Below are 19,489 nucleotides of genomic sequence, written 5' to 3'. Positions count from 1 at the left end.
CCTACAGTGATCTGTTCTTGATTTACGAGTTTTGCTGCAGGGCCAAGTAACGTGACTGCTTAGGCTGAAATGATGAAATCGCTACATCCATCGTCGAAGAAAGCATTGATTCGATTGCCATTGACTGATTCGACATGTCATTGTTTGATTTTCGACGAATTTGAGACAGGTGTAATATTGAATGATCTTCATACCATTTAGACCGTTGGATTGATGATGTTGATCAGGTGTAGGCGATTCCCACAGAGTTGACATTTGTTTTGGTGGCGTTTAGGTTCACCGTAATAAGAATCTCGTTTGTTTGGTTTGCTAGGTCCTTGTCGTCCTTGTCTTTAGTCATCTATCAATTTCTTGTCGCTTTTTGGTCCTTGAGTGAGAAGGTTTTATTGGATAAATGCACCTCCTTGTTTAGAAAAACAAGCAGTCTCACACATGTCTCCTTTTTGTTGCAAGGAATCTTCTGAATCGTCCATCAACAAGTTGTTAATAGATGTCCGATAGAACGCCCTGTTGAAGTAGAGATTGTTCTCGATGTTGAACTTCTTGGCAAGTGACATGGCTTCACGAATGATGTTCTTAAACTTGTTCTTAAACAAGTTTTTCAGGATCGCGTGATGACTTGAGTTCAGATAGGGACAAAGTCTGGAGTTTCTTGTAAAGCATTGTTTTGTTATTGCCATAAGCATTCTCCAGTTTGTTCCATCTTTCGTCAATGGTTTCAAATGATTTGACAAGGCTGAGAGCTGGCTCGGATAGATAGTTGTTCTTGAACAGGTCAGGAAGTAGTCGAGTTGGTGTGTCGATAAGATGAAGCTTCTCGAAGTTGCTGCGAAATTTGTAGAAGTCAGTGCGAGTGGCTGAATCGTAACCACTGAATTTATCAAGCTTGATATGCAAAAGCTTTGTGTTGTAGTTCTTTTTGAGCTCTCACTTGTTGTACTCTTTGCTTACTTTGGATGCAAAGTCAGATTTGAAGGAATTTAAAGTCTCATAAAGTTTATCAATCATTGGGACTTCTGCCAGAACTGTCTCATCAGCAATTGTTAATTGTAAAAGTTTCCCATACTTCAAGGCGATCTTGTCTAACTTGTCGAAAACACTGGGATTGTCTTTCTTGATTTGAATCAGTTGTTTATCAGTAACCTTGGTGACATCAGTGACATCTTGAGTAATGAAGGTTTTGACTTCTTTCAGCCCCCTTGGATTTTTCTAACACTAGACCCCCTGGATTTTACCTTCTCCATTTACGACTGGGCTCCCACAGTCAGCACCCCTCTTGATTTTCACCTAATTGTACTGACCACCTTGGATTTGTTCATTCTAAAAAATGGACCACCTAGGATTTTTTCCCTTCGAAAAAAACAGTCCAGCCTGGACTTTTCTCCTCGACATATGGTAACAACCCTGGATTTTTGCACTTGAAAAACCGGACAACCCTGAATTTTTTTTATTTCCTATACCACCCTGGACGTCACACCTCCTCAACATAGGGGGGTACAGACTATTTCTGGGATAGCCCAATAGTGGTTAGTTTTTGATTGAAATAATTGTAATATGGTTAAGTGATACCAATTAATGCCGGTCTCCACTTGCGCGCGCTTCGATCACACTTTTTCGAGCAAAGCTTTCACGCTATTGGTCAAATGAAGCAACTCCATTGGCGCGATCTGACGTAACGGTTGAAAAAAGGATTGAAGCCAAAAGTTGCGATCGCAGCGCGTGGAAGTGGTGACCGGCCTTTAGACTGCTAGAGTAGGATGTATGAAATAGAGATGAAGTTTTTTGACGTGCCGTCATGTTAATGGCAGTTGTTTAAAGAGCGATGGTCGAATTGTTAAGACGTCATCATCTGAAACCAGGGGTTGTTCCCGGTTTTAATCCCCGCTCCTGCTAATGTTCCTTTATTTAATTTCTTACATAGCCGGTCCAGCTAGTGGACCCCGTGAAAACAATCGATAGACCTGCTAAAAGTCCTAGATTACGACTCTAGCGATGCTCCCCAATATTGAAAAATGGTTGAATTTTGCAAAATTTCGGCTGTAGTCAGATTGCCGACCTCAGAAATTTCACGTTTAGTTAACCTAAGAGCTACATACACTACACAAAATATTGTCAGGCAATATATTGACAATACCAACATATTGCTAAGTACCGGCAATAAATTGAAAAGGTGTCCGCAATTTGTTGTCAGCTTCAATTTGCAATTTTCTAACAATATAGGGGCGGGATTGTTTACAGAAAAAAATTCTTTATATAATGTAGTATCCGTTATTTACTTCATACATTACGGTCCGAAAACGATATTGTCAAATATTGTTCGTCAATATATTGTGTAGTCTATAAGTAGCCTTTTAATGCGAAGAATCTATATTGCCCTTTTGTTCTTGGCCAGTAACACTTTTCTGAATCCTTTAATGCTATATAATAAGTTCCAAAAAGTTTTAGATTCTTCACACTATGATTTAGCAATCTAACTACTGATATTTCCACTTCTATGGAAATGATCTTTGACGTTTGTGAAGAACTGTTCTTGAAGAAAGTATTATTATGGTATTTTCCCAGATCAATATTCCTTGTTTCTAATTGTGAAAGCCAAATATACAAATATGGAATGCAGTAAAATGAAACCCCTCCTCGAAAAAGAATTTTTTTTCTCGATGAATTTGCTGAATTTGGAGCAACTGTGGAAGCTGTAGAGCGGTAATTCCGTCAGAATTCGTTGAAATTTTGTATTCTATGAGACAGGGACTATTGCTCCAGTATAAGTATAATATATCAGGCATCAGTGATTTATAAATCAAGAATTAATCTCTTTGCACCGCCATTTCGAAAATATTTAAAGCAGTTTCGGCGGGAAAATGGAACGTTTTTTGAAGGATGGGAGATTTCCACGTGGATAATGAAAATTGATGTAAATTGTCCGCGCGGACTATAGTGAATACGGTCTGTTATTTATGTCTGTTGACGCAAAGGGTTCCCTCGGGATTTATTGCCAAAGAAAGTCCCGACCTTTGTTTTGATAAAACTTTTTCTGTCCAAACAATGAGTAATGGGCTATTCATAAAAAGGCTTTTACCCATCTTTCAATATGGGCACTCGTTTTAGATCATCTACCAACGCAGTGGCTTTTATACCAAAATTTGAAAAAGCTTGTTATTATAGATTGCCTAATGGAATGCATACAACAGTCGTTAGAGTTTTTGTAAACTCACGTTGCGTCCCTGTCAATTTGTCTCTCTAATGTTTTTCCGTAACTTAATGATTTTCTCCTTTTTCTAGATTAAAAATGAGAAAATCTTCTGCCCCTTCATTACAAGGACAATCTGCTAAAAAACGTAAATTTTGTACACCATTCAATGGGAATTCTACGCAGAAAGAACAAAGTTGTAGTTCCGGCACAAAGTTCCAAACACCTTTCAAAGTGAAAACTGTTGCCAAGGAAACATTACATGGCGAAGAAAGATATGATACTGCTGGCAGGAATGTTAAGAATGCCATAGTTGGAAACACTCTTCCAGAAGAGAAACCAGCGAATAAACTTACCGTTCAATCTTCGAAAACCTCTAATGAAAAAGATGTAGCTGTTGAAAGATTTTCAAGTACACTTACCGTAAAGCCGTCGAAAACGTTTGTAAAACCTTCAAATTCTCGCTCCAATCTTGGTAAAACAAAAAGTCTTCACAAAACTGAATCCACTTTTAATCAACAGGAAAGTTCATCCAACTCATCAACTACACAAACAGAGAATACCAACTGCTTTGAAGTCTTATGGTAAAATGATATTTTTGTTTTTACCTGTGAACAATCTCGTGAAAAAATTGTACGTTTTAAAATCCCCAGTTCATTCTATGCAATTATTGGAACTACAATTGCACACGTCATAATTATTTCAACTATAAATTTGTACGGGTTCCAATCCCACAGTTCATTTCGAATTGATTGAAAAACCGTGAAAGTTATTACCTTTCTTTTGATATTGTAATTAATTAACGTCAAGAGCAATTAACACAAAGGAGGATGGGATCACAAGTCGTACAAACGAATAACTTTGTGCAGATTTTTTACTCTTTTTAGATTCGTCGCGGTGTGCATTTGCAAAGCCATTTTAATCTATTTACTTTTCTATATTTAGGTGCAAATGTTCATCGAAAAAGGTATTTACTTTTTATCTAGGAACTGGTGAGTGTATTTTACTTAAAAAACGAAGAGTAACAAAGATGCATAGAGCTCACTGTCCGCATATCATTCTTCAAAATCTTGACATACTTTTTCTTTCTGTTGCCAACTCTGTTCTCGAAATGGGGTTGTTACTCGAATTCTGTGATGGAAAAACCGTTTAATTACTTAGATTAGACCACCGGAAAATCTTTGAATTTCGGCTAATTTCCTTTTTTAGAACAAAGTTTGGGAAGGAGATGGTAAGTATTCTGTTTTTACAACGAGACGTTTTTTTGGCTGTCAGTGTGCTTGAATTTCGAACATGTTTTGGGTATCAAACCCTTTACTGGTAAACTTTGATATTTCATTTACATATACCTGTTGTTTCATACACTAAGGTAAAATTAACATGGATATTTTATTTCTTAAACATTCGGAAATTATGTTTTTTTCAGGTGTTTTGGTGGTCAAAAATAACAAATTGGCCACTTTATATGATACACAAGGAAACCAGTAAGTGATATTTTGCTCAAGCACGTGATCATCGACCCCCCCCCCAATCCTATACCAAGGGTCTTGAGGCTACTCTGCAACTCTGCTCTTGTAACACCCCCTGGCGTTGGTTTGTTTTCCTTCTAATGAAAATTCGTCGAACTCTTGAAATTTCAAACCCCTTGAAATTGGCAAAATGACCCTTGAAACCCTTAAACTTGCTTCTACAAACATGAGAAATGGGATTTTTTTACTTTACTGAGGCTGAGATTACCACATTATCGGTAAAAGTTCTATATAAATGTTCTATTTATATAATAGAATAGCTATTTCGTAATAACGTCTTTAAAATAAACGATTTCAAATTTCCATCTCCATCAATATCTTGTCTCTTTATTACTGCTTTTCTGTTCACGAGGTACTTCCCCGTCTATAATACAAGGTTCAATGTATTTATTAACACAATCGTGTTTTATGTCAAGAAAAACAGATTGTGTTTTGTCAAGAAAAACAGCGGATTTCTTATTTATTCTATTTGACTTTGACCGTTAAACTGTCATGAAAGATCCTGTTCTACTTTCGTGTGTACAGACAGACATCACCTTTAAACCGTAGCTCTTTTTTTACTCTTTTATTTTTTAAGAGGATGTCTGGAAGGGAAATCTGTAAATCACCATAAGTATCAACCCCCGTCAAAAATCTTTATAATGATACTTAGTTTCATTTTAGAATTCCTAGAAAAGCATTGTGTGTTTAAAGTATTTGAAAATTGAGTTTAAGGGTTTTTTTTTACTAGAAGTCAATGTAGTCAAATATTATTTGCTGTATATAGGGTCATTTTACTATTAGTCGAAAAAAAACCTGTGGTAGCCTGGATATACAAGCTGTAAAATGTTTCTGTTATTTACAGCTTGGCTTTCCTAGATGCTTGTAAATCTAGGGTTGGCAATTCCCACGATATTTTAACTAATAAAGTACACTTACGATGCGTTCCAATTTTGGAGCAAATCGCTTTATGAATACCATGTCTTAAACCAGAAACATCATAGATGAAAATAAAAATTGTTTTCATCATGAAATATGAAGTACTGAGCACATTAAAATTGAATCCAATCAAATAATTCAATAATTTTTTTAAAAGTATTTTTAATTTCTTTCAATTTCTTTTTGAGATAAGATGGCTCGATTGTCCACTATAACAGCGTATGGCACCATGTGCGATCCAAAAAGAACAAATAAAAATATCCGTAAGGGCTACTTAGACTACACAATATATTGACGAACAATATTTGACAATATCGTTTTCGGACCGTAATGTACGATGTAAATAACAGGTGCTCTATTATGAAAAGGAATTTTCTTTCTGTAAACAATCCCCCTATATTGTTGGAAAATTGCAAATCGAGCTGACAATATATTGCAGACACCTTTCAATATATTGTCTGCACTCTAGCAATATTTCATCAATATATTGACTGACAATATATTGTGTAGTGTATGTAGCCCTGTACTGTTTGAATAATAAATCACGAATAAATAGACACTTATGTCGTTAGTTACCGGTCAGATTTTTCTTTTTAGGAGGGGTTTTCTAAAGAATCCTACATTTACTAAAAATAGACAAAAAGAACAACAAATTTCATAATCACATTCCCGTCCACAACCCCGACCGAAAAGTGACTGTACCACCCCTACGAATTCAATCCTCTTTGTTTATCACGGGAATTAACTACGTATGGTTTAAAGAGCGACAAATTACGCATGCGTGTTACAATGCAGGATTCTTTAGAGGAACAGACTGTAGCAATGGTTTTTCTGTATCGTGTTTCTTGGATGATCTATAGTTTGCTTATTCTTCAAAAAATGCTTTCTGCATTCTTATTTCGTCGATTGAGACGAATAATATCTTTCATAAAATTGTTGTAACGTTTGGTCTCAACAAGAAAACATTAATTTTATTGTCTCAAACTTTATAGGATATGCAAGAGTTCAGGATGCAAATCATCAGATTTGGCAGCATTGGAAGATGGAAGTTTGATCAAGTTCAGTGGTAAAGAAGTCGAGGTAAGTGAACCCAGCTGGCACACAACGTCGTTTGAACGTTTATCTAACGTTTGCAACATCCATATAACGTTAGATGAACGTTGAAACGACGTTGTGTGCCAGCTGGGAAAAATCTCAATAAGATCAGTTTCGACTTAAGAAAGAAATAATTAATATCCGATTGGACCTATATTGGATTATTGGTGCGAAAAATACCATTTGCTACGGTAATTACAACTTGGACTTTTGTATAGTGAATGATGCGTCTAAACGCTAGACAACCATGACAGACAACTTTAAAAATTCTGTGATCATATCGTTTGGATTTTTACAATTAATTTGCCAAGAAAATTGAGTAAATATTTGAGTGATTCACCGTATTACTGACATTTTGGTGCAATTTAGATTCTCCTATGTGGGCGTTTTTGTCAAAATTGTGTCATCGATATTTTCGAGTTCCTCATTTCTACTAATAAGATTAAAAGGGCCTGGCAATCAATTTTTGGTTTATTCCCGCGACTATTTAGATAGTGTCATTTTTGTCATTTTAAACTGTTTGCGAAAGAGCGGTACTATAATTAGCGAAATTTGAATCTTCCAGACGTTGTTTGTTTTGGACTGTTTTCAATTAGTAGAAACGCATCATTAAATCAAAAATTACAGAAGTAAAGTTATAATATACGAGGGTGGTCCAACCGGGAAAACCCTAACTATTGAATTGTTGGCGTTAGAAACCAGCGAGTTCCTCAAAACTACTGAAAATATGCGATTCTTTTTGCCACGCACCATTTGTGTAAAAACTGAGTGTGGCAAAAGTTTGCCGAAATTTCTCTTGTCGTTTTAGATTCAAAACAGCATCAGTCCAGAGGACTACCAGAATGGCAATTGCTTCACATCGGCCGCTCAAAATGACGATTTGAAAGAAAATACACATTCATCTCCGTCTAGTGGTGTGTGCTTTTGTCATAAAAATTTTTCCTATCAAGCTATTATGTTAGAATTGCGTTATCACACTCACTGATCTATCTACCAACAGATACTGCCTACTTGGAAAGTTATAAAGTGTAGAAAAGTGTTATCAGTCCAATGCGGGTACAACATACAGCCCGAAGGGCTAGATGGAGTGCTTTGGCTGAAAAGTGTGCCGTGGTTAGGTAGGAAATCCTGTCTAGGTCACGTGACACTACAATAGAATTCCAGCACTTGACCGATCAGAAGTTTCGCGGATTTTCGAAAACATTAGCAACATATTTTTTGCAATATTAACTTATTTTTGCTTGGAAAAGCTTGAAGCACTCCACTTCTGTGGTACATCAAATGTTGAAAAAATGTTTATAAGATATGGTTTACTTAATGTAGTTCAGGGTTTACATTGTAAGTCGCAGTGAAACTCACTAAATTTCAAGAAATGACCAGCTTTTCTCCAGAGTGTGGACAAAACTTTCAGTTTAGTAGAAACGGTGAGAGTAGATTTGAGCAAGCTCGTAAGCGAAAGTAAAGATCTCAGTTGAGTTAGTCTCTTCAACAAATATTTCAACATCCTTAAACTACGTATCCAGTCAAAATTTGGTTTTGATTGCATTAATAGATATCAAGTTATCGCTGTTTTTCAATAATGACGTCATTTGAATCCTTCTTTTGACGTGTTTTTGCGACGTATGTTATAGCGTTTAAATCAGTTTTTTTGTCGTTATCTTTAGGTTTGACGAATTTAAACTTTTATCCCAGCACTTTCTGAGATCCTCTCGCTCATACTCTTCTTTTGAGCTATATATGAAAGTTGAGAGACCATTGGACATTGGAACGCTTGATATGCTTAGGACTAGCTCCCCTTGGAATTAATTAATTGGCTTATTCTACCATTGCGTTTTTTCCATCTGCTTTGATGTATTGTCTGCATTTGATATTCTTGAGATAAAGGGAATGAGTCATTCCAGTATGTTAAGCTGGGAAATATTCGGTGAATGCTTGCATGGGCTCTTTCTGTAGCTGTAAATGGTGTTCGTTTGAAATTAACCAGTTGTCCGCCCCCGCTGTCCGTCTTGTTTATATCCCTTCGAAGGTGGCGTTAAGTTGATACGAACTAAAATCATTAAATATGCTATTAAATCTATAAAAGCCTTTAATCCTTTATTTAATTCAATAACATTCTCTGAATACTTAATACTAATCCAAACAAGATCAATAAAACAAACAACACGCTTTTTTTATAAGAATACACTTTATAAGAATGTCCATGATGAAAATTGCCAAAAAATTTAGAATAATGCTAAGAATATCGCCATCATGGAGTTAGGTAACTAAATCTAAGAATGCCATTTACAGTATTTTAAACTTTAAATTGCCAGTTTTCCCCAGTAAGGCTCAAAATTTGCCATTTTTTTCTTCAGGTGTGTATTTCCCAGTTAAATTCCGGTTAAATTTCGACCCTAACCCAAGAAAATACCCTAAGAATATTTTAGGATGATTTTTTCCTAAATATTTAAGAATATCCATATGATGAAATGAAAAAACACCATTCTTATAAAAGAAGAAGCGTGTAATGCATTTTATAGGGTTTTATACAACAAACAATTTAAGAATAATATTTAATTATCACTGAATCAATAAAATATGATGGACTATATGGATATAGTCGTGGCTCCTGTTGCAAAAAAAAGAACTCCATCGTTACTCTCCCAACGAATGTAGACAAGTTTGCTTATATCCTAGCCAAGGTTCTAAGCTAATGGTATAATTTTGACTTAAAAGAGATGTATACGATTAGCTTATAGTTGCAAACAAACTCGGTAAAACATGATCGTCTTTGCCCAAGATTTTTGCGGAACGACCGTTTTGAGGGCGCGAAGCGCCCGAAAGGGAGTGTAGCATCCTTTCTCTAGATCTGGGCGTGTGGCGTAAAAAATTTGTATATGCACGAAATTTTCAAAAAAAATCGTCCGGTGACATATCGACTTTGCTTCGTGTTGGATGGGATCAATTTTCTGTAGCACTATTAAAAGTATCTGTTTTGTAAAAATATTTATTGCAATAGAATATGATTGATATCAAAAGTATTATAAAGTAAGACTTTTGATTAAAATTGCAACTTTTGTACAATTAATAGTAAGAGTGTCAAAGCTTTATCTCCTTTGCTTTTTTCCCGCTTGTTCCAGATGTCTGGGCCCAGTCATTTTTTCTGCGTTTCATTTTCAAAACAACAAAGATGGCCCTGAAAAACCAACGAATCTCTTCGGTTTTTGAGGTGCACATGCATTAACCTTTGGATTGATTATGGCCCATTGAAAGGTAAATCTTCAGTTTTTTTCACCTTTATAGTTTCAACTATCTTTGGAATGTTACATTAGTACTTTTTCTTTGTGTTGACTTTTTTGTATTAAATTGGATTTCATCTCATCATAAAACAAAATGTTTTTTTCTCGGCCATGTGTTTCATGGATATCATATGGCCATCTTTCCACAGGCTTATTTTTTATTTCGTGTGTTTATTCAATTTTACTCTAACTATAATTATTTTCATCTCTTTTCTCTGTCTTCAGGGTTCAGGTGAAGGAGCTTGATTGATGTAATGGGTGACTTTTAACTACCGATCGGCCGACTGGCTGAATCAGCAGTGTTTCAGAGTTTTGGTGGGTGAACGTGCACAACAAAGAAGCAGCATAAAGCCAAAATATACATAGCATTATGACTGTATAAACAGATTGTGATTGATGGAGAATAATAAAAATGGTCCTGACCTGCTGAATATAAATTGTGCCAATTCCATGTTATTCCGTGCAATGTTTACGAGACAAAAGAGAAGACTGTACTGGAAAGCAGAATCAAAATGATAATTACTAGTTGCTATTTTCGTCATTGAAGATTTCTTCAATATTTATTCGATAATGAATGCAATCATTTTGATTTGCCTTGATTGATTGTTGATTCCATTATCGCTTGCTGACTCTCGAGAGATTTTTGTTTAACATTGGAGCTTGATCATCATCAATTAGAATAATGCCGATTTATATTTGTACGATACAGTAAAGTGATAACAAAAGCATGATTGATGACTTTAGCCCCAAAGACAAACTTAAATGATAAAGTACCGATATGTTACTTTTGATGCTAGCTCGAATATATTTTCAAACAAGATATCTTTTACAAAAAAGTGTTTTTTACTGGCAAATCAACTTATATTTTCATAACTCTTTGACTTGTTGGGATTGGGTTGTGCTTCATTGTCTAATCGCACGATGAGTTATTTTTTCTTATTTGGCGCCCCTTCATAGAGAGGAATTAATCGTTGTAGATAACGCTTATTATTACCGCCTAATAAATAGTAAAGGCATTACTTTAATATACTTATATGAATTATAGAAGTTTTTGAATTTTATTCTGCAAGGCAAGGTTCTTGAAAAAATTAGTTTGGACTGGTTTGGATTGATTTTATAAATGAAATATTGGGAACATCTTTTTGCCGAACACACAATATCGCAAAAATAGACTCACAAAATAACAAAATTTCATCACTCAAAAAATGTCACTAGTCTTGATAAGTTACTGGAAATTATTGCTAGGCTGCTGATTCCTTTTCGGAAATTGATACTACATTTGAAGTGAATGATATCATAAAGAGGTAGCACATTTTAAGAGATTGTATACTAGGTTCTAATGGCTGAAAAGCTCAAGAACTTCTTTCAAACTACGCACTATTTTCTTTTAAATTTTGAAGGGAAATGTATAATTTAATTTTTGAATTGTTGATAAATTTGTCTTTGTAAAAGTTTTATAGAGAGCTAAGTAATTGTTTCAAAAACTCACAAAAAGGTGGGATAAAAGTCTTTTAATTTGTTCAGATAAACTACCAGCCTAAAGCCTAATGTAATATCTTTGTTGTTGGTCATTCAGCCATTGCACAAGAAACATTTGTGTTCTTTTTTGTCACTTGCACTCTTTTTTATAAGAACCAGTAAATATTTTTAAAAGTTTGGCTGTCCTTTTTTGCACTTTGAGCCTGAAATTGTTTTTGAATTGCTCAAAACCCAACGTATTTAATTTTTGAGCCTCGTATTGTTCGTATAAAATTCTTATAAAAAAGAAAGAGTTGAGTTGGAAAACATTATCAATAAAAGTTTGACTTATAAAAATAATTTGTTAGTGTCGAAATTTCTTCGCTTTGCGAAAACGGAACGGTCGTTCCGCAACCCCTTTTATGTTGATTCGTATTCCCAAGGAGCAATTAAAAATAACAGACTTCCTCTTTTTTTGGAATGGGTTAATTTCATCAAAGCAATCAGAAACAAAAAATTGTCCTTTTTTTTTTTCTTGCTTGGAGGTACTAGTGGAAAGTTTGGCGAAAATTTCGTTCCCGGTGGGAAAAACTTCAGTAATTTCAGCCCCACTAGGAAATTACATGTTTGAACTCCAAAACCATCCCCACTGGATTTTTTAACCTTGGAACAATAGAATTCCTATCCCCATTGGGACTTTAATAGGAATTTTTATCCCCACTGAGGAAAAAAGTTCCACTGGGAGCCATAAGCAAAAAGCTCGTACCCATGTCTATTTTTAGCTGTTAAAGCATAATAATTTGAATTGAGTTCTTTTTCAGGACATGAAACTTGGATATTCAAAATCTACTCAAAATTCCGCTTCCACTGATATATAACATGATAGGGTTATTTTCAAGTTAATATTTCGGTTTTTTTGGATTTCGGCCTCAAAATGACCCATTTTTGGCCAAAAAAGTGATGAAACGCTAAAAATCATAAATGAGAAATATGTTATTATTTTCCTGAATTTGTAAGAAATATTATAATTTTAATGTAAAGTTGTCAGAAATACATACTAGAATGAGCAAAATAAACTTAGAAAGTTAAAACATGAGCTAAATCCTAAAAAAAATCCGAGTTTTTCTAAAATTAGCCTACGAAACATTTTGATCAAAAATGAGAAAATCCACCTTGCAGGACCTCTAGTTCATTGTAATTCTGCATTTTTGACTCCATTTTTTGCATATTCTGATATACTCTACCTATTTGAAGAATTTTCAAGCAAAGAAATCTCAATTCAAGTACAATTGACGAAAAGATAGGGGAATTTTGACATAGGCCCAAATTTTCCGTCACGGCGTGACAAAAACTAAAAATGGCTACAGAAAATCTTGTGGGTTGATTTTTGAATTTCTATTTTAGGTTTCTGATTAACACTATATGGTTGATGTTTCATGGAGAAAATTAAGACCTGATTCCACTCTCATAGATTTTTACAGGCTATTGAAAATTTTCCGTCACGGCGTGACAAAAACTCTGACCTAGTACTAGTCAGTGAAAAAATGGATTTGAAAGCCTCAAATCATAGATTAACCAGTCCAAGTCCTATAGAAAGTTGACTCAGCTTGCAAACGAGGCCTTTTGGTTAGTTTTTTGAATTTATACCTGAAAAAAAAAACCAGTAATAAGGACATCAATACAAAGCAGTTTTTTCAGTACCGTAGCAGCAGGCACAGATTTAGCCTATGTTGATTTTTCGGGAACATATGCATGTTATATATCAAATTGTCGGAAATTTTATGTAGATTTCAAAAATGGTTAAAAGTAGGGGTTAAAAATGAAGTCAATGAGAAGAAAATTCAAAACTTGATGATTTTTTCTCCTATTTTGGCCTGCGATTTTACAAAAACCTAAAAAATGCGATAAAAAATTTCTAAAGCGAGGTTAAGCTCTATTTTTTTTTTGCTTTTTGCTACAAAATACCATAGATTCCCATAAAAATAGGTTTTAGAGAGATTTGAAGACCTTCATTTTTTGACATTTTTAAAATTTTTGGGTACGAGCTTTTTGCTTATAGCTTGGGGCTGTAAGACAGAGGTGTGATAAATGATATAGTATTCAAACTTCGAGGAATTAGCTCTCAACTTAGCAGATAGCTGAAAATTGACCTACAAATTTTCCTAAAAAATCCTATCATTTTGACTGAAATGAAATAAAATTACTTTCGGGTATTTCATATACGGTGCAGACAGCTGGTTTGGGTAGAAGATATTTCCGTAACTGATAGCCTGGAGAAATTGATTGGGAATAACCTTCTGGGAAAAAAAGATTGGATATTCCATCAGCCTTTCTACAGTCATCCTTTTAATCATTATGTAACTTTATCAACAAAAGTGATATAAAGGTCCCGAATAAGCGTCTCCCCCGGCTCCCCGGTTATTAATTTTCGAAAATTTTACGAAAATATTTTCATAGATCAAAAACTGAATTGCCTAAATATTCTGGTTTTAGTATAAAATTGCCTATTATGCAGTATTATGGGGTTTCCGGCAATAAGGCCCCCCCCCCACCGTTTGTTACATTTTGAAAAGACTTCGGACCCCACTAATGTTCGGGACCTTAGATTATTGTCAATAATTTTTATGATTTTTCAAAATAGCAGCAAAAACGAAGGCGATTACTCCGTTCAAGCCAATCAAAAGTGATGTCAAATCAAATCATAAGGTATATGTAATTCTGTTCAAGTTATTGTAAAACTTTCAATGTTAATGCGGACGTTAGTTGTTGCAGAGAATTACCTTATTGGCTCTATTTACATCGGCCCTTGTCAGTGTTATTTTTGGGCCAGCGGCTGAGTAAGGGCTGGCGTAAAATTGGACAAATTCCTTGTTTTGTAATTGTTAATTTTTGACTCCATTTTTAGTTGATTGTATAATGATACGAAGAAATTTTTTTCGTTGTCTATTATTTTAAAAATCATCAACTTTTTGCAACAGACCTTTAAGTAAAACGCTTCGGAAATCTTATGAACTTGATGTCAATTTGAGAGATTTTCGTAGGTTTTTGGCGTCATTAACGGCACACAATTGGGCATTGTTGGATACAGGATGAACATTTACTTAGCGCCAGTATGAAAAAACTTCTTTCGTAAGTACTTATTCTAGGTTCAATTTTGCCTCTTAGAAAACCAGTTTGAAACCAAGACACAACCCAAATGCAGAAGGGGCTTTGGTTATGCCGGAACCCCATCAGCAGGTATGTACTCTTTTTGGACCTACCTGTACTCGTTTTTTTCTCTCAGTTTATTATTGCCACTTATGATCAAGTTGTAATAAAATTTCACCCTTATCATACAGTGAAATAAATAAAATCACAAAGTGCTCAAGTGAATATTAATATATTGAAAAGATTCGAGCGAAATATCGAAATAAAGAACTAATTTAAAATTGCTACATATGTTTTATGCTGGCGCAATGTTCAAGCAATGTAGTGTACGGTAGATGTAATTTCAATGAATTTGACAATACACATATTTTTATAAAAGCAACTCCAATTTTCGGGTCATTGCTTAGCATTTTATCTCATTTTCTGAAAAATTTGCTTTGACCAACCCCTGATATTATCACGTATTTATGCCTATTGGGTCAACGGTCAAGGGCTATCGTCTTCCATGGTTAGTTTATCTAAAAAGCTTTTGCTTTTTACGAGATACACGTTTCTTTTTTTATAAGGAACCTTAACTTTGCTCTGAGCCTGGAGTTCCTTATTTTTACAGAGAATTTCAGTCTCAAAGTTCCTTATGGAGTTCCTTACTACATAGGAAATTTTGAACTTTTTGCCCCTTGAAAGATCAAAATTTGGTCAAATTAGTCCCAATAAGGTACATTATTTTCAAATCCACTTTTTCTCAGCCTGAGCAGTTCCTTAAAAATTCCTTATTTTTTGAACCGTTTTCAGCCTCGAGTTCCTTATAAACGTGTTCCTTATAAAAAAAAACGTGTAGTGAAAAAATTAGTTAATTTGAGCCCTTGAGCCTTATGGAAGTAATTTGTTTAGAGGAGAAAATGATTTTCTAGTAATTAAAGGGAGAATCCGACTTCTTAAATTAGGAGATAAGAGTCAACACTTAATGATTAAATAACCATATATTGTTCAATAAAGTTGATCAATTCATTACAACTTTAGTCTTAACATCACAGGGAACAGTACCGGTGGTTGTAGACCCATACATAGCGCTATGTTTGCGGCCGCATCAACGCCAAGGTGTGACATTTCTTTACGAATGTGTTATGGACATGCGCAGCGAAGATTGTGAAAGTCCAACATATGGTGCAATATTAGCGTGAGTTATAATATGATTATAATCAGGGGGGGGTCCGTAGTAAAATCTCAGACATAATGACGTTTACTACGGTGGTGGTGTGACGAAAAATCGAAAAAAATCTTTACTGCCCAGGGTAGTTAAATACTAAAATGGGTGGTATATTTGTGTTAAATGTTGAAAAGTTTTTACTACCTGGGTAGTTAAAACTGGTAAAATTAGCAAATTTTAGCAATTTTTGTAATTCTTTTAATTTTTTGGATGACTTTCTTGAAAAAATCTGAAAATGTTTATAATTTGAAAAAATTTTCTGTTGGAAAGTTGTTTGCTGCTAACAAAAAATTCTCAAAATTTTTTGCCGATATAAAAAAGAATTTAATTCTAAGGGCAAAGCATTAATTTTTGCACTAAGTGAAAATGTGTCACAGATATAATAATTTTTTCGCTTTATTTGTAAAATCAGTCCGAAAAGCAACAAAAAGATAGGTGGTCTCCATGTCAAATTGTCCCAAAAACTTTTACTACCAGGGTAATAAAATACCTCTTCCAAGAGTCTGGGTGGTGGTATGTAAAAATTTGTAAAAATCCTTTTACTACTCATATATGTCTGAGATTTTACTACCGACCCCCCCCCCTGTTATAATATAATTTCTTTTGTTTTTTTTTCAAAAATTAAGTAGGCACCATGGAGTGGAATGCAAAGTCAAGTACACGCTTTTTATAAAGGTCGATAAATTTTTGTCCGGCCTAGACTGTTCACATTCTTAATACAGTAATAATCTTCTTACTTATTAGCTTCAAAGAAGTTTAAAACGTCCTAGCTTCAAAAACAAAGAATTTGCGGCTTGAATCCTCGCGCCGTTCATAGATAGCCGAGTCGACTGGCCATGGAGCCCGTGACAAAATTAAAAGCCTTAGATTACTGGGCTATACACGTAAAATATCGACTCTATCTACCCTTCTTAATCTTTTTTTAGTGATGAAATGGGTCTTGGAAAAACAATACAATGTATTTCACTCATTTGGTATATGTTTTTTCTTTCTTTCAATTTATGATCTATAACGCTCTCACTACATTTTAGTCATGTGTTTTCAGCTTTTAAATTATTAGCGGGGCGCCGTTCCAATAATTACAAAGGTATTTTTTGAAATATTCTTTTTCAGGACTTTATTGAAGCAAGGTATTTACGGACGCCCGACAGTTAAAAATGTAATTGTTGTCACTCCTAACAGTCTCGCCAAGGTAGCTATTTGTTTTGACCACTCTAAGCAGCTGTTAAAAGTAGCCTAGTTTGCGAATCAAATCCGGACCAAAAATCAATAAAGTAGTGTCAATTTGATTTCGTTTGGAGGTATACGTGAATGTGAAAGTAAACGTTCCATTTATGTCTGTAGAGTGTCTGTAGATTGTTATGTCTGTCTTCAAAAATGGTTGATTTAATGGTTAGGTTTTTGTAGAAAGATATTACTTGCGCTTTGTTCCGAAATAGATTTTTCTCACTTTTTAGATTTAGATCACTCGTGAACCATTCAATATTATGAAAAATGAACCATCTAGCATACATCTGAATGGACTTATTTTTTTAAAGATTTTTTTAGTTTTCGGTTAAACTTACCAGAGAAAATTCTTTTTTGTTCTTGGGTTTGAGTGTGAAAGTGTCAGAACTCTATACTTGAACACTTGGTCTCAAAAGTTGAAGTAATTAAACAAAAACGTGAATTTAAATAGATCCACAGACCCTGAGTGACTAGAGACCAATCTAAAGAAAGGGCGTTGGGCGGACTTTCTTCTCTTAACGATAAACTATTTTCAAAGTGTCTTTCCTTGAAGCTGTAGCAATAATTACCTAACTGTTCCACGTTTTTTATTTATATTGTAGAATTGGTCTAAAGAATTTTGTAAATGGTTGGGAAGTGAGCGTTTGAATCCTTTTGTAGTTTCCTCAACCAACAGAGTTGATGTAAGTGATTTTCAGTTTCTTTTTTATTAAAATTTTATTGAATAATGTTGAATATTAAAAACGTAAGAGAACATTCTTTTGGGACAAAGTTTTTTAGTTTGGATGCAAGTCTTGAAGTTTAGATACCATTAGAACGAAGTTAGAGTCTTGCTCAAAATCATATGTGTGTGGAAATAGTTCCCATCAGAAAATACAGACCTTTGCAAGGGTATTTCATCTTTGGTGAAAAAAACGAATTATGAAAATATTTGCTGCTTCGCGAAATATTTTACTAGTAAGGTTACGTATCTGCGCTTATGAGGGCGTAAGAGTGACTGAAACAACTTGAAACCAACTCCAATTTGACCCGCAAAATCAAGTACTATAAAAACGTTGATTAACTGTCGTTCTCAGTCAGTCATGATCTAGTCTGTACACAGACCCGATATCAACGGCTTATTTCAAAATTTATTACCGTAGAGGATCTGTTGTCATTGTCTTGTTTAAAATTTTTTATCAAGTAGATAATGCGCACAGAGTGTACTACGAAACGATAAACGTGAGATACACTCTGGTACAGAGTAGTCAGGATCTGGACAAGCGAAAAACTGTCTCCACCGCAGAAAATAAAGGATTCGTAAACTCGCTAATATAATGCGAAGATTTCGGATGCTGGTACTAATTTCTGATTACAGATCCTCATTTTTTGCAAAAGTGTAAGGTGTGATTTCCGGTGAGCCTTTTAGGGGGCTTCGGAAATACCGGTGCAATTCTTGATAAGCGCAAGACAAGATTACGTCATTTTCCCTATCGGAAACACCCGAAAACACCGGAACTTGACCCCTGTTACTAAAAAGCAACACAGGGGTCGAATTCCGGCTTTTTCGGGTGTTTCCGATATGAAAAATGACGTAATCTTGACTCTTTATTCAACGGGCCAAGACTCAAAGATATATTTCTAATCATTACACTTGAAATTTGCTAATAATTCGGAGTCTTTAAAAGCTTGAGAAAAAACAGTCATCCGTGGATAACACCGGTCCATTCTTATTGAACGTATTTTCATCTTTCCAGAAATCTATTAAAGGTTTTGTTTTTTAAATAAGAGTGATTTCGTTTGCTTACTCATCAATTTCAATTTATAAGCTTTTTCACATTGGATTGACACGGATGTGGAGCAAGATTGGTCAGAAAGAGGAAAAGAAAAACATTTTTTGCATATATTAGCATAATATAACCATGGAGGATATAACAATAGGCAGACACCGTCCTGATATGAAATATGTGTCTGATATGAAACGGGAACACTTATGTAAAAACAAAACCTTTAACAACATACATTATTATTATCATTACACCAAAACATACTTTAAAATGTGAAATAAAATTAAAATTTATTGTTAAAATAAGTGACATCTCTGAAAAACTTACTTGTCTGTACATTTACATGTTTTTTATAAGCATATAAAAAATATCATGCAAAAATCCAAAAACTAGCTCGGAGATGCTTAGATCATAAGATATTGATAATGCTCGAAAATGCTTGAAGGATGCTTTGTGCTTTATATCCTAAGCAAAATCTTTGGGAAATTTCGAAAATCATTAAAATCCCAGCCAGAAACAGGCAAAATCGGAAAATGTAGGCTCAAAGTAATGTTTAAAATATGCTTAAAATTTTGCCATATCTGAGCCTAATATGCTTTTATAAGTGCAATGCTTATAATGCTTATGTTTCTTGTTTACACATTTTTTCTATAATGAACGGGCCTGGAGTTCCTTAC

At 34.5% G+C, this 19,489-nt stretch overlaps 1 protein-coding gene across 1 annotated transcript in view; it reads left to right on the top strand.

The window, feature by feature from the left end:
- The first annotated feature begins 3,283 nt into the window (after positions 1-3,283).
- The window catches only part of LOC136800534 (DNA repair and recombination protein RAD54B-like), a 54,658-nt gene continuing 38,452 nt past the window's right edge, over positions 3,284-19,489 (top strand). The window contains exons 1-12 of the mRNA XM_067057196.1: positions 3,284-3,771; positions 4,133-4,154; positions 4,397-4,418; positions 4,614-4,671; positions 6,627-6,714; positions 7,538-7,643; positions 14,107-14,171; positions 14,631-14,702; positions 15,647-15,789; positions 16,746-16,793; positions 16,933-17,011; positions 17,649-17,729. Coding sequence (XP_066913297.1) covers positions 3,287-3,771; positions 4,133-4,154; positions 4,397-4,418; positions 4,614-4,671; positions 6,627-6,714; positions 7,538-7,643; positions 14,107-14,171; positions 14,631-14,702; positions 15,647-15,789; positions 16,746-16,793; positions 16,933-17,011; positions 17,649-17,729 — 1,269 coding nt within the window. The 5' untranslated portion in view covers positions 3,284-3,286. The remainder of the gene's footprint in view (positions 3,772-4,132; positions 4,155-4,396; positions 4,419-4,613; positions 4,672-6,626; positions 6,715-7,537; positions 7,644-14,106; positions 14,172-14,630; positions 14,703-15,646; positions 15,790-16,745; positions 16,794-16,932; positions 17,012-17,648; positions 17,730-19,489) is intronic.

Source organism: Clytia hemisphaerica, unplaced genomic scaffold (assembly GCF_902728285.1).
Source record: "Clytia hemisphaerica strain Z4C2 unplaced genomic scaffold, Clytia hemisphaerica genome assembly, whole genome shotgun sequence".
NCBI classification, from domain to species: Eukaryota; Metazoa; Cnidaria; class Hydrozoa; order Leptothecata; family Clytiidae; genus Clytia; species Clytia hemisphaerica.
This window is presented reverse-complemented; position numbering and strand designations above follow the sequence as displayed.